Raw genomic sequence first — 16,444 nt, 5'->3', positions numbered from 1 at the left:
ACCTCCGCCCTAATCCAAATCCTTCAGGAAGTCTGCCTGATAGTCTTGTAACACCGCCATGGTGTGCGAAGCACCACCAGCCTGACTGGCTGCCACATATGCACTGCCATTCAGGCACAAAATGGTCTGAAGTGCTACTGGCGGCAAGGCAGAAGTCTATAAAGAAGATGACTTACCCTGCGGGAGATCGCTCGCAAACGTCTCTTCAACAGCATCCTTGCGTTTCCACACTCGACCACACCCTCAAATTTAGCATAGTCAGAATGTTGAAAGGGATGCAGTATAAAGGAATACGGTTTCCCCCAGGATTTAGATATCTCACAGTGGAGATCTGGGAGAAACAGAAGACTCCTGGGGGAGGGATGAACAAGAACCGACAAAAAAATGCTCATCTAGTCAGCTGCGAGCCGGTTTAGGCTTCTCATGCAACCAAGCCAGATCAAGCCGCTTAATGATGCGATCCTTCACATCAAGCACATCACCATATGTATGGCTGGGAGTGGTTGATGATAACTCAGTGCTCGCATTTTCATCATCATCACCAACCACATCAATCTCTTCATCTTTGTCATTATGACTAGAAGAGCCCAGCAGCGTGTTATCAGGATCAGATGACCCTGATAAAACAGTGTCTAGATACTGTAGCACGCTAGAGCTCGCAGCAGAAGTTTTTAAAAGATTCATACTTTTCTTGAACTTTTCCACGAGTTTCCATCATGCCTTGGCAGCCTCGGGACCTGACCCATGAGGCACAGAGGATTGCCACTTTTCCACTGAAAAAAGGGACAAACGTAATCAGAGCTTTCACATATAAAAAGCTTCTCAAGCTCCGAATGCACATGCTCCTCCCCCAGGCACAAAACGCACAAGTCGTGTGTCCTCAGGTGTGAAATACCTAGGACATGGAGGCACACACTTCTTGAAATGCTCACCTGGGTTGATAGACATAGTCACACACTGCTCACAACAGACGGCTCCTGAAGACAGCTAAGAGGATGACGTATTCAGCAACCCTGTCTATGATGTCATGGGCCAGGTGGACCAATAGATTGACATTGTTTCACATGTGCTTCAGACACTGGTCATACAGCCTGCATTCCCCAATATGCCTAGGGGGCACAGTGTGGATTTCCCTAGAAGGGGAACTGTAATCTTTTATCTGAATATATTTTAAATTGAAATTTATTCCCGTGATGACAAAGCTGCATTTTCAGCAGCCATTCTTCAGTGTCATATGAACGACACATGATCAGAAATCATTCTAATATGCTGATTTAGTGTTTGGTAATAATTTCTTGTTTTTATGTATTTTTTTCATACTTACCCAAAACTTTTAAATGAATGTTTTCAATTTTTTTTATAATAATGAATGTTTCTTGAGCAAAAAATCTGCATATTAAAATTATTTATGATGGATCATGTGACACTGAAGACTGGAGTAATCATCTGTATTAATTAATTTTTTAAATATATTAAAACAGAAAATGTATGTTTTAAATTGTAATTGTACTGTTTCCATTTTTTGAAGAGACAAAACATTAAGAAATATGAATTATTCCAAACTTTTGACTGGTAGTGTAGGAGAATGGATAAAAATGCCAACCTGGGCCGAGTTTCCTGCTAACGATTGATGTTAGCACTGAAGAACGTTTTCTACGAGTAATTTTGCGATCGTCGTTTGTTCATGCATTTCCCAACAATGCACTTAAATCAATTGCATGTAGCTGTGCTTTAAGTGCTACTTAGGAGTCGCTATCCGCTTGTCAAGTGCTGAAATATCATGTTATAGAATGGCTCTTAATTGTAATACACGATCATTTATTGACATATTAACCTAATGCTGCTTTCCAGATAGACAACTTGGATATAATAACTATAATACAATACAATATTATATTATATTATATTATAGTGTATAATTTTATACTTTACATAATAATATAAAATATACTTTATATACTTCATTCATATATATCATGTTAGGTAGAAAAAAAATGTTAGCCTGAATGCACTGTGATTCCCTTTGGATAAAAGTGTCTGCTAAATGCATACATTTATTTAAATTTATTTATTTATATACAGTATAGGGAGAGAGACAGAAAGAGAGAGAGACGTTATTTCCAGGTCCAATACAAAGCTGGTTTTCGTTCATTTCAGCAAGTCATTGACATTTTATTTACATTATATTTTTCCCTCATTTTTTGAAGCCTTTCCTACATTACTTCTTTTATTCGTTTATTTCATTTCATTTAAATGTGTATTTCTATTTTTTCTGCCCTTTTTAATTATTTCATTTATAGATTAATACAAAAGTAAAGAAAACGAGTCATAAAGTGTACAATGAAGCATAATCAAATCCTTATATTATAATCACATTACACTTGAATCAAGTTAAAGGTGTAATCTGCTGATTGTTCTGCAGGGGACTGCATAAATCTGTCTTCTTACAATGCACTTAGGGATTCACGATTACTCCAGAGCACCCGTAGATCTACGATGATTTTCAAGTGCTACTTAAGTTATGATGCTTTTGGGAAACAGACCTTAATATTAAGATCAGTCATACGATCGTTTTTACAAACGTCTTAGGCTTACGAAGCTTTTGGGAAACTCAGCCCTGGCTGGTTTGACATTCTCCAATCCTGATTAATTAAACAAAGGATTTCACTGGCCCTCACAGTGGCAACATCATCAAAACCGACCAATCAGGGGCGCATGTGCAATCCAGGGAGGAAAGAAGCTTACAGTAAAACTCTTCTATTGTTTTGCATGACAAAACGATTTAGGCCGAGTCTGGAGGAGCAAAAAAACCACAAACGTTTACCGTTTTATGCTTTCAATTCAGAATTTGAGCTCCATTGTGCTGAGGTGCATTCCTTCTGGGCAATAAAACAGAGTTTACGGACGTGAAGAAAGGAGCTGTCAGAACTTGTGGAACTTTCAATATGATATATTTTATGCTTTATTAGTCAGACTTAATATCTTTCAACACTTGAGAGAGCTGAAAGAACGCCTTTGTTCCCTATGCATACATTGTCAGAAATATTTCATCAAAAGCTAATCTTCGCGCTGAATTAGTTAAGGCTTTTCATTTTAGCGCTTTAAGATACACTTTTGACAGCGAAGCTTATGACTGCTATAAATAAACATAAATGAAACGCCTGTATACAAAAGAAGGATATGGTCTTGTTCAATTCTTCTGACATTTAAAACTAACAATTAGCACTTATGTCCACAACAACCGGCTTAAAGATTAGAAACGTCCCTGTATGCAGCATACAGACAAACTGTCACTTTCACAACTGCATCTCCAAGACAAAAAAACAAGGAACAACTAAAATTGTGTCAAGTCTTGTGTGTCTGTGGAGCGGAGTACGACATGTGCTCAGACATCAGATTGCATGCATAGCATACACAACGGCTGTTTGGATAAAGAAAAATAGGACAGCACATAGCGGATTCTCACATGTGAATAATTTATCCACACAGACAGGAAAACACAAGAAAGGCTCAGAACAGAATGCAGGTCACAGGATTTGGAAGAGGAACGTGAGCTTGAGCATGTCTGGCGCTAATTGTGTTTGAACAGAAGTGCAGTTGTTGGAAGATTCACTCACGTTGGATGTCGATGGTGACCGTGGCCTCCTTGCCGTTGGGTGCCACTTTGTTGGAAGCACGGCAGGTGATCTGTTGGCCATTCTCGATGTTCGAGGCAGAAATGTGGAGCGTGCTGACCGTGCTTTCTCGTCTGCCGTCGCGCAACAGTGTCTGCGTGAAAACACAAACATTGGGAGGATTTAAAGTGTCATGGGGCAGCATTTTGCAGATGGTTAATGATATTCACAGAAAAGAAGTATAAAAAACAAGCTATCTATCCTTGGGATTCCTCTTAAGTGTAGGTCAAAAACAGATTGCGGACATGCAATCAGCTCCTCTCTGTTGGAAGTCTCAGAACAAACCATTTACCCAACAACTCTTGAGTCTCGAGTACCAAATGAACATGAAACGTTTGCTTTGTTATCAGACTAGCTCTGTATTGAGCAATCTTTCATTGGAAGTGACACACTTCATATGTCAGTCACAAAGCAGCTTATTCACGGCGATATTACCTGCACTTTTGCGCTCTGTGTTTGGAACGGTGTTTATTGAGGAAAGATTATTAAAAAATTGGTACAGATATTTGAAGGATATTGACTTCATCTAAAACAACCGTCAGCCTCGCAGCTATAACAGATTCTCTCACAGAATTAATCAAATAACACAATAAAGAGTGTTCAGAGTGGAGCTCGATTCCTGGAGAAAAATGAAAAATTCTAATCTCTTGCGCTTTTATCATCTGACATTTTTTCTAAAAGGTAATTGTGTTATGATGAGACGAGGCTCTTGAGTCATTAGACATTCACTGTGTTCAGTTATAAATCAAAGTTTTGGGCACAAAATTGAGTTAAACTTGATCCAAAAAATACAGACATTAGAATTGTTCACTGATTTGTGAGAGATGAGACAGAGCATTCCCACACTTTCACCTGCCATTTGTTGGGAAAACAACAACATTTCCACTCTGAAACAGATTAGAGTTGGAAGCTTCAGTGTTTTTACACTTTCTTCAAATTTCAACTGCTGTTCATTTTATCAGTATTATAAAATGACACGGACCACCTGTCAATCAATGCTCATGTAGATCGAAATATATATTCAAATATAAATATATACATAAATATGAACATTGCTGATTGTGATAATATTAATAAATGCTCCTTGAACACTATATTAACATATAAAATTTTTATTTTAAGGATCATGGTGACACTGAAAACTGGAATAATGGCTACAGAAAATTTAGTTTTGTCACCAAAGGTAGAAATTACATTTTAGTAATATACTAAAACATAAAACCGTTATATTAAATTGTAGTAAAATTTCACAATATTACTGATTTTACTAGATTTTTGATCAAATAAGAGACTTTTTCTAAAAATATTTTTCAAATTAACAGATGTAAGTAAATAAATGGAATTTCTGATTATTATCCTATAGTGATACTAAAATAACAAATCAGCTCATTGAATGAGTGTGTGATTAAATGCATTATGGATATTTTGTCAGCACTGTTGATTTTCTGTCTGTCTGTGGTGACGATTCAATACATAAAACTGAAAGTCAGTGGGAAACCATCCTGTGATCTAAATTCATCCTTAATCGTGTTGACACACTAAGTTGCGGCAAGGAAAAACCCACATTTACTGTGAAAACGGAAGAAGCAGGAGGTTGAACCAGCACCTCTGAACATGTTTAACAGATTAATCCAAAGTAATTCCTCTGTACATTCCTCTGCTCAGTTCTGCAGGATGTTCTGTCCCAGCACAGAATCAGTGGTTTATAAGACTCCTGTTTTCATTAAAACAACATCAAATATCCAGTTTACACTGGCATGACTTTTGAGATGTGTATAGCTTTGTTTTATCCGTCTCATGAAGGCACTTGATTTCAGAAGGATTAAAAGAGTCTCCCAAGTGTAGAACAGATTTGAGAGCTGTACTTCTGTTGGAAAAAAAAAAAAAAAAGCGGTAACCTGTCTAGTTTGCTTGTGTCTAAATTAGATCTGGTTAATTAATGAAGGGACTCTCTCCGGTGGCTACTGAGGGGTTCAGCGTACTCAAAATGAGCAGATTATGCTCTCCAATCATAGTACGAGCGGCCCTTTAAACACATTTCCTGCTCTCTCAATTTTCTCCCTAAAACTGACAAACTGAGCAAATTGCTGAGGAACACATTTATAATGGAGTGCTGGAATGTCTTTCCATTATGACATATTTAAAGCACTGCATTACAGCTTCACTTTGCCCCAAGGATTAAATTAAAAATTAGTCCTCACTTGTCATTAATTTGACAGAGCTGAGCGTTTCGAGGACACGCAGTCAGGCGGGAGTGCAGAATTTCATGAGAGACTCTTTTTTTTGACACGTGAAAGAGGGGTAATGTTGAAAATATCAACTGTAGGCAAAAAAAAAAAAAAAAATTACAGGCTGTGTCTCAAAACCTACACAGTTATTCACCTAGACAGCATTTTTGGGTGTCGTAGAGGCAGTTGAATGTTCAAATAGAATTGAAATATTTTTAAACACTATTCTTGGGGAATGTATGTATGTTTAAACACTAAAATGTGAATTCTTGGTCATAGGCACATTCAAGTCATGGTTCAATCATCATGTTTGAAGGAAAAATGAACTGTAAATTTAGAATAGGAGCATCTAAATGTTCAAACTAAATATAAGACAATTTATACACATTTTTTGGGCATCACAGACTTGATCATTCACTTTCATATATATATATATATATATATATATATATATATATATATATATATATATATATATTCGGTACAGCATTTTTCGTCGTTATATTAAAGTTTGAAATGAATCAAAAACAATTCCAGACGTTTTTGAGCATTAGATGCACAAGCTGAATCTAAATCATTCAAAACAACATCTTGGGCTTGATAGATGATTCAATTTGAAATGAAACACTCAAGACAGTTCTTGGGAAATGTTTGAACTCACAAATCTTTTGATTACTTGATCATTCAATTTGAAATGAAACCGTGTTTCGGGCATCAGTGCCTGTTTGAATCGCATTAAACTTTTAAAACAGCTTTTTTGGGCATCACATGTACATTTTGAACCGAGTCGAAACATTTGAGGAAAGCTTTTTGCATGTTGCAGGCATCTTTTGGATGTCACACGTATATCTGAACTAAATCAAAATGTTGGAAAATATTTTTTTGGGGGGGGGGCATTACAGCGTTCAGCTGTTGCAAATGGAACTTCTGATTATTCCGTTTGAAACCAAACACTTCAATGCGGCATTTTTTGGGCATCAGATATTCTTTTAAACAATCTAAAATGTTCAAAACAGCATTTCTGGGGCATTATAGATGGATTTGAACGTATAATTTGAAACAAAAATTATTTCGGGCATTACAGATGCATTCAATTGAAAATTTAACAACACATTTCTGATGCCTAAAAACGATTTTGAGACACACTCCCTGGTTCCATCATGTTTCAGTATTCTGTCCTGTTGTTACAATAATCGCCAGCAGCATGGATCTGTCGTACCTTGGTGTAAGCCGCACCGTTTAGTACCTCTCCGTTACGGATCCAGATTATGGAGGCAGCTGGTTTGGCGTTGTTGGCGTGGCAGGTGAGGTTTAGCGAGTTCCCTGCACGCAAGCTCACCACAGGTGCTCCGATTATCACGGGGTCATCGGGAGGAACTGGAAATAAAATCAGAGAGAAGTTTATCCTCTTGTTTCACAAACAATGGCACATAGTGAAGGAGAGGGAAAGGGAGAAATGGAAGGATGAGTCAAAAAAACAGTTTTTTTTTGAATAGCACTGATTGCACTTCTCTTTTAAAAACAGCTCTGATCAGCCTGCTTCTCACTCAGACTCAGGTAAATTATTGATTGGGCACTCAGCTCATTAGGGAGCATATCTGGGGCAAGTCTAAATCAAAGGCAACAAGCAGCTGCTACATCCTGAGCGCTCCAGAGAGAGCACTGGAAAAAGAGAGAGGGCAGTAAGACGTGAGAAGAGGAGGGACTATTTGAAGGTGCCAGAATGGGCCAACTGGGGGGTGGTTGTTGTTGGGGGACGTCCCAGAGATGCTGGCTTCATTAAGAGGGAAGCTGAGACCCCATTACTCATATCTTTCTGATTAGACTTCTGCCAGCTTATACTCTCGCTGAGATTTCTAGCCAATCAGATGGCACTCACAAGTTTGAGCAACTGGGGACTTCAAGATGCCTTGGTAACAGCGAAGTTTAAGGTGCAAAGGGGAGGTTTTGACCATGTTTCTTCATGAAAGTAAAGTCTCTGAAGGAGGACGCCGGATATCTTCTCTTCAGATCTTTCTGTGTAGCACATCAGACCGTGGAGACTTGTCCCTGGCGCTACGCGACGATCTCAGAGCACGTAGTCCTGTGCGATTTGTTAGCTGGTGTTTCTTCCCTGGAACCAATCAAGTCTCCCTCCGGCTTGAAAAAAATCATACGGTTTTCAGAACGACTGAACAGTTTTTCCCTTCTGCGTCTGTGTATAAAGGCCACAGCCATGTCTAGTTGTCAGCACGGTTTTGGAGAGAGAGAAAAATAGAGAGATTGGGAGAGATTTGAGAAAGAGAGAGATAAAGAAGGAACGAGGAAAAATGAAAAGTAGAAAACTGATTTGGTTTGTCGTGATGGAAAAGTAAATCTGTTTAACTGTGTGCAGCCACACAGGCAGCTCTGATATAATAAATAGGTTATCAAAATTATGTAAACAAAAAATAAATACAGTATATAATAGATACACAATTATGTTTAAAAGTTTGGGGTCAGTAAGATTTTTTTTTTTTTAAGAATATAAATATTTTATTCAGCAAGGATGCAAAAAAGTAAACGTAAAAATGAAAGTATCATTTAAAATTATAATGTTATAAATGTTTTCCATCACAAAAATAAATAATATTTTCAAATATATTCATGTACTGAAGTTTTTTTTTTAAGTTTAATAATATGTAACAATAATTCAATTTGTACTATATTTAGTCCAATAAATGCAGCCTAGATGAACAAGTTGAGATAGATAGATCTGCAAAGGAGTAAAAGTTATAGTGGTTCTTGTTTTACCACTAAAACAGTCATAGAAAACTGGAATGAAACCCCTTTGCTGCATTTAAATTAGCGTCAGATAATTCAAAGTACTTCCACTCAGAATCCACTCTCATTTCCAGGAGCAATTAAAGTCAGTGTCATACTCCTTTCCCCATCTGGACATCAAAGCCATTCTTAACGGCTTGTTTTAACGCCTAAGTGCTTTGCCTGTTTAGAGCAAACTCATTCGTTTTTTTTTTTTTCAAGTGATACAAACATAGCTTACAATTGCATGCTGGGATTGTTTTCCGGGACTGATAGACCAGAGGCTAAGTGTATGCAAATGAGCACAACAGTTAAGTCAATCAGTCTGTCTGCTCAAGTTTCAGTTATTGATGGGGTTGAATTAGAGAGAGAGAGAGCTGGCACTGCAGTCCAACGTTCAAGTCCCAGAATTCCAGAAAGCTAAGTGCCAATATATAATGGTGTGAATTCACACACTGCCATTTCTAAGCAGCTTTGGATGGCATCCTGTGACTCTCCGTGTGGCACAGATCCCAGATGGTTCATGTTCTCCTTGCGAGTGCCAGAGACTGGCGTAACCATGTTAAACCTTCTCGCGACCGCCATGTTTGCAAATATGCCCTGGTGCGGCACTTTCAAGCCTTGAGCCGGTCAACACGATGGATTTATCGTCCCGCCGTAATTGCTGTTCAGAGTGGGGAGAAACTCTCACACGGAGCCTAACGAACAGCCAGGATGGAATTACTTCTGTCTCTGCCCTCTTGATACACCAGGCCCTTGAGACACCTCGAGTCATTCAGCATGTGGAAGGAGAAAAATGGAGCAATTTCATTTTGGAAACAAGAGAGAAGGGGCATTCTGGGAAATGTGACCTATTTTATAATGAACCTGGATTTGGTCTTACATCTGGAGATGTCCCTCTCTCTCCCTTTTCTCATTCCCTCTCTCCATCTTTCTCTCACAGGAATTGGTAGCACGGTGGATTAATCACTTTCATCCTGAGTTCAGTTGTTGTACCACACAGCAGCACACAGCCTTTAGCAATTATCCCTCCTTTTTTGTTTTTATTTTTTCAGGTGTATTAACTAAAAATACTCACGGAGGTTCGCCATAAAAGCCCTTTAAACAGGAGCAGATGTGATCTTGTTACCAGGACACAAACATTTATTTGAATAAAAGCATTTGAAGTGAAATATTCCTCGGTGTTGTTTGAAACCGCGCTCGTGTTGATCAGATAATGACGGCGTGCTGTTTCACCTTTTGAAAGTTCCTGCTGAAGGCCAGTTTGTTAACAAAGGGGGCACTTAGTTTCAAATGAACTGTAGAAAACAAATTAGAATCGAATAAACGAGGTGAAATAGCATTTTTTAAAAGTTTAAATGTTAACACAAGGGCAGGAAATGTTAAATCCAGGACTATATTTTTTAACACAGTTAATGGAAACTGCATTACATAAAGCACTAACCAACCTTGAATTGCACATTATCAACAACATTATCGCTGCACTTTTTTTTGTCAGTTTTGTGGAATAATGTTGACTACACAGCACAGTGCCCAAACGGCCTTACAGCACTGAACTATCTGTTTGTTTTGTAATAGAAATCATTGTCTTACATTCTCCCGTCAGCTTATCAATGCGAGAGCATCTGACCGACCTTGGGCCTGTTTTTCAACTGCGAATAGTTCACTTTGTTTGACTGAAACAGCCTCAAGTGAGACTTTAAAGATGCACTGTTTCGTTTATACACAAACTTTTGTAGAAAAAAAAATCTCTCCAGGTCTCCACAGATGCTGATCTGTTTCTTTTGATACCATAAGCGCTGGCCAATCCATCAGATAATTGACTATCATTAAGATTTTCTCAATTTCAGTTAACACTAGTATTGTCATTTCACATGAATGTGTCTTAATTATTAAATAAAGACAGGCTGTCATGTATTGAGTTCGATCTATTGAGGAGGCGATGAATATTAAAAGTTCAATTACGCTTTAGGTTCAGCATGTTTGCTTTTTGGTTATGACATGAATAGAGAGTATAAATAAATAAATAGATGTCAGCTTGATGAGCTTTAACTACAGGGTGCCATTATTGACACACGAGCTGTATTGAGAGTGCACGGTTTATCCAACTCCTTCTGCTCGAGTTCCCTTAAAAGCTTCTCTGGGAGGGAAGGCATGTCACTGAGATGTCTGATGCTCAGAAACAGGAGTAATCTTGGGAGGATTCCCCAAAACAACAGTACAGCATGTACAGAGATGACACGCATGGACAGGTGGCCCACACCAGAGAGCCCTTTGGCCTGAACAGGCCAGCGATCAACAGCGCTCTGGTCTAATCAGAACTGTGTCTCTCGCTCCACATCCCATGGGAGATCTACAGTACAGGAGGAGCAGTGCAGTTTTTTCTTTTCATGTTACTCTCTATGATATATCAATGTGATCTTAATTGACTTTGTATATGTATTGTGCAGTTGTTTACATCTGGATAGACAATATCTATGAATGGACAACTTTTAAAACATTAATCGTTGAATATGTCTTTTCAGAGACATAGTATGTATGTTTGATATTGCGTGTACTATCTAGATGTAAAATACGCTACTGTTCAGGGGAAAGAAAGTAATATTTATATTCAGCAAAAATGCATTAAAAAATTATCAAACGTGACAGCAAAGGCATTCAGAAATATTTGTGTTTGATATGAATTGTGTTCTTTTGAACTTTCTATACATCAGAGAATCCCGAAAAGCAAAGTGCACTGCACAGTTCGACAAAAATATTAAGCAGTACTGATGATGATAATAAGAAATGTTTCTTGAGCAGCAAATCAGCATATTAGAATGATTTCTGAAGGATCACGTGACACTAAAACTGGAGTAATGTTGCTGAAAATTCAGCTTTGATCACAGGAATAATTACATCTTAATATTAAATCAGTAACGCTCAAAAAGGCAATTAATCAATAACTTGTTCATCACCATTCATGAGCAATTTGCTGAATCAATTAATCAATCATAAAGACTTGAAGTGTTCTGTGCTCATGAACAAATTGGATAAGTGTATGATTCATTCACAAAGACCGTCATTTGTTTTGAATGAATCAGTTGAGTGAATGATTCAAATGAATCACTCATAGTAGAGTCACCTGTCTCCACCTATAAGTGTAATAATTCAATTTGCAGAAAGAAGACGAAAGTGTGATGTAAGTAATAAAAATAGTGAAATGTCTCATTGTGAAACACCGCTCAACCACTCAAATACACAGACCAAAGCTAACTGTCTACTAAAAAGTAGAACATGGCACTAGCAACACCAATGTCATGTGTTTTATCCAGGGAAAGCTAGAAATTATCAAATGTGAACCCTAAATAAATATATGTCGCTTTCAAATATGTAAATTTAAAATGGGCAAATGAATTTACTTACCAAAGCATATTGTATATCACACTTGGCATCATGCAAGTTAATCTTAGACACTGCATACAGTATATCTCAGCTGAAGATTTGCACCTATGTCACAATAGTGAGAATTTTTATTCTGCTGTGACACAATGGCATGATGTACCTGTCTGTGAATTCACATTTCTCAGATATGCAGATGTTGCTGCATGCCTGATGCCTATTCAACAAAGTGCAACATTTGAAATGAGGACCAGCTGTTGCAAACTTCAATCCATTTTTAAAAATTCATAACACTAACTGCACTTGCAGACTGAGATGATAATTCTTGCATTTAAAACCGAGACAGCTAAAAAAAAAATGGGAACAATGGCATTTGGTTGTTTTTTGGGTCAAGACCGGTATCCGTGAACTTTTTCAATTTCATCCCAGTGTTGTTTGCTTTCTCTGTTCCCAGTCTGGCTGCGATGTGCCTTTTTGCGGCCAAAGCTGGTGCTGACATTAACATGAGGAGACGGGGAACGTATTTGGACAGGGCTGGGTGAGTTAGCTTGCTGTGAATGGGTGAGAAACCTATAATAAAAGAGGAAAAGACAACCTGCATCTTTCCATTCTAGTTTTCTGAGAATCGGGTTACGATCCCTGACTGGTGCCCTATCCACAAGAGGAGGAACTGAACAGCCTCTTTGTTTTGAAAGACTACAAGTAATTGGCGGCTCCTCTCATTAGGACTGATGTTTGTCTCCCTCTTGGACAGGTTAACATGACTTGTTCAACATGCTCCTAAAGGGTTAGTACACCCAAAAATGAAAATTTGTTCGTGTTTTACTCACCCTCAGAACATCCTATGTGTATATGACTTTCTTTATGTTTATGAGTTTATTTATAGAAGCAAACTTATTTTACTTATAAGCTCACTTTAGCGAAGGAAAACCAGTATTCTTATACCAGAATTTTTCTTTCCAAATCCTTGGTTTGTCCTTCTAATTCGTGGCCGCCGTTTTGTTTTGTTCTCTCTACTCATTCGTCTCTAATCAACGCAAAGCCGACGTACGAAGACATCTGATGGAACGGTTTCCGCGTATGAGAGAAAAGTGTATATTAGGTTTGAAATATGGATATTTTTCTTACAAAAACATATGCATTCACTACATAACCTGTTTATTGTGAATGCACATGCTTTATTTGACGACTTTATTTGACGTACTGTTCAACCGTAACACCGGCTGACTGCAGTGCTAGAGCTTTGAACAACCAGAACAATTTTTATTATTAACTCCACCTGGATTAATCTGAGAGAAGAAAATCATATATACCTAGGACGCTTCAAGGGTGAGTAAAACGCAAGCTAATTTTCATTTTTGGGTGAACTAACCCCTTTAAGGCAAAGGATATAATTTTGTACAAAGCTTTAATCCACTAGCTTTTCCTACTTCTAGTCTGAGAAGTTCACATGTAGATCTAATTAATGTGGCATGACTGCACCGTTAGATTCAAAATGAGAGTATTGTGGCTTTTAGCACATCTGCACTGTTGTTGAAAGACGTGGTTTGGGTTGGTGTTTTTTTAAAAAAAGTGTCTTGTCACATGTTTATCCACGTGAATTGTTTGTATAGTGAGAAATTTGTACTACATACCAGACAGGAGGTGTTTGGAAAGAAGGTGTTGAAACCCAAGAGCGACAAGTCAATTCAGAGAAAGAGAGCAAGTCATTTTCAAACTTTTCTCTTTGAAATAACCAACAGACTGTTTCTAATAAGACTAGGAAATGTGAGTGGGTCAACTTTTCTTGTATGTTGACTTTAAGACAGTTTGACACATCGAACAAACTGCACTTTTATTCCACAAAGCCATGTTTTCATTCGCATCAAATCGCATCAAGAAGGAAAGAAAGCCTCTAATTAAGTCTGAAAGCAGCCAAATCTCACAAGCTCTTTAACTCCGAAGACAATGAGCCGAACAAATGCTGAGAGCTAACAGAAACACTGCAGTAGCTCTTTTTAAACAATGGTGACCTTTGGAAGTGGCTTGGGTTTCTCCCCACGGTTCACTGAGTTGTTGCGCCGCGGCTCTCGCTCTCTCTCTCCAGCTCCTCGCCTTGGCTTTAGGGGAATTCCTTGGATCTAATTAGCCTCAGGGGTCCTTCTTCAGCAATGTGTACCAACCCCATCTCATGTCTTATTCAGCAGCCTGGCCACCACAAAGCAAACTGGGTTACCCCACAACTCTCCTACGGATGTTCAAAGTTCAAATGTCACTCTGGCAGGTCAGCCGCCCTCCCGCTGCCAAGTTCGCACTTGTGTAATTGCAGAAGCACAGATGTGAAACTGAGACTGATTGTTTGAGAACCTTATTGCGAAGCCGTGCCTCTTGAAAGAGAATAAAAGAAAGCGTAAACTCGCTCTGAATTTGCATGAGGGCTCTGCAGGGGACCGGAGACACCATTTAGTGGCTGATACACACCAGCATAGCACGATTTGAGACCAAGGCATATTAATGCATCGCATCGGAGCCCGGAACTCTTGCCCAAACACCGGGCTTTAAAGTCAAAGGCGGGATAAAGCCTCCACAGACATTTTTCTGAAAAGTGACAAAGATAGGTTTGAGACTTCACAGGCCAGGCATCCAATCAGGTTACAAAGACCACTCTGGATCTCAGCTGTCAGGAGAGAGATAGAGAAAGCGAGCGAACGAACCAAACGTTGCATCTGATTGCGGTCACGCGCCGTCGTCCCCCCAGGGAGAGAAGTGACAGGGGATTGACGGTGACGGAGTCCCTACATGAGGTTCATTACCTCGCTCAGGAGCCGCTTGCGGTTTTGTATGCAACTTTTCAGAAGTAAGCCAGTTTGTGTGGGATTACATGTCAGGCTAATGGCTCTGCCCTGGGGAGCACGATGATTTGTCTCTGCTGCCACTGGACCAGCAAAAAATAAAAACAAATGAGCGGCCGCTCATCTATAATTAATCATTTTAATGGACCTAGAATCGCAGGCATCTTCGCTCGGCTTTAAGCGTCTAGACTCAGATTACTGGTTTAAAACGCTGTTACTCCAAGGCTGGCATAATGAACTTATTCCTCTGGAATATATCATAGATTTAACAAAGGAAAGAAAGAAATCGATAATGATAATCAGGCAGAGTCGGGCTGCCTGAGAGCTAAGCTGACGCAATGCATTTGTGTCAGGGCCTCTATCGATCGCAAACATATCTAATGTGTCTTATTAAAGCTGATTAGCCCTGATTTCAGAATATCACACATTTATCTGACTCAGAGATTGACTTTGTTCTTGTCTACATTCATAGTATTGCAGAGGCAGTGCTTTTTCATGCTTTCGCATTCTCTGGGCCTAGCTTTCTTTTACTCCTTTACTGCTCGAGTGCTATTCTAGTTAAAGTATGTATCGATTTGTCTGAATGTCCGTCAGTTCATCCATCAATCCATCTATCCGCACTCATGCAATAAAGGCTTCAATTAAAAAAGAGAAGCAAAAAGTGAACCATAGAACTCGAAACAGTGAAATGCAGATCTATCCATCTATTTGTGTCTGTTTGTCATCTCTTTTATGGAAGGTTCTGGTAGGTGACACTGACCCAGAACAGTGAGCCGAGCGGGTCGAGATCTGGAACCAGCCTGGATGGCTTGACACTCAAAGCTGCCGTCATCGATCAGTTCGGTCCTCTGGATCAGTAGGTGATATTCTCCTTTGCTGTGGTCCCCAATCACATCATAGCGTGGGTAACCTGAAACACAAGGTTGAAATGAAACATAAACAGAATATTACCATGAAAAAAACTGCTTTCCAAGCAATAAAATGTCTGCCCTCAAGCCAATAAGTTACCCCAGTCATATTTGTTATCTTAAAGATCCAGTTTAATCGTTATGTTTGTTGTTGCGATGTTTTGTTGCATTTTACACTTTGTGCTGTAGTACTATTAAATTCTATGGAAGCTGCATGCAAAAATCTGAAACAATATTTCACTGCACAATAAGGAACAAGTCCTTTTTGGAGTTGGTCTTGAATGAACTCAAGTCACATTTACTGTAGACAAGAAAGAAAGAAAGAAAGAAAGAAAGAAAGAAAGAAAGAAAGAAAGAATTTAATCACTCTGTGGTATTACTCGATTTAAATCTCACAACACAAACATGAATCTTGACTTCTGACATAAAATGTTCTCAGATCAAACTGCTTCACAATACCATATCATAAATATGCTTTATTCATATTTGAAAAGACTGATTAATAGTTAAGCGTTCATTTAAAGAAGGTACTTGATTGAAAGCAAGAGCATATCTGCTTATTGATTCAGCATAATTACATTCTTTTTATTTTCTTTTTATTAGATTTTCAAAAGAACAACACACAAATAATTAAATAAACC

The 16,444-nt window shown here is 38.5% G+C and overlaps 1 protein-coding gene across 1 annotated transcript in view; it reads right to left on the bottom strand.

Annotated features, from left to right (window-relative positions):
* LOC113092598 (kin of IRRE-like protein 3) overlaps positions 1 to 16,444 on the bottom strand; it is a 64,694-nt gene that overhangs the window by 31,150 nt on the left and 17,100 nt on the right. The window contains exons 4-6 of the mRNA XM_026258260.1: positions 15,656 to 15,805; positions 7,122 to 7,279; positions 3,618 to 3,768 (exon numbers count right to left, since the gene is read on the bottom strand). Coding sequence (XP_026114045.1) covers positions 3,618 to 3,768; positions 7,122 to 7,279; positions 15,656 to 15,805 — 459 coding nt within the window. The remainder of the gene's footprint in view (positions 1 to 3,617; positions 3,769 to 7,121; positions 7,280 to 15,655; positions 15,806 to 16,444) is intronic.

Source organism: Carassius auratus, unplaced genomic scaffold (assembly GCF_003368295.1).
Source record: "Carassius auratus strain Wakin unplaced genomic scaffold, ASM336829v1 scaf_tig00214664, whole genome shotgun sequence".
NCBI classification, from domain to species: Eukaryota; Metazoa; Chordata; class Actinopteri; order Cypriniformes; family Cyprinidae; genus Carassius; species Carassius auratus.
This window is presented reverse-complemented; position numbering and strand designations above follow the sequence as displayed.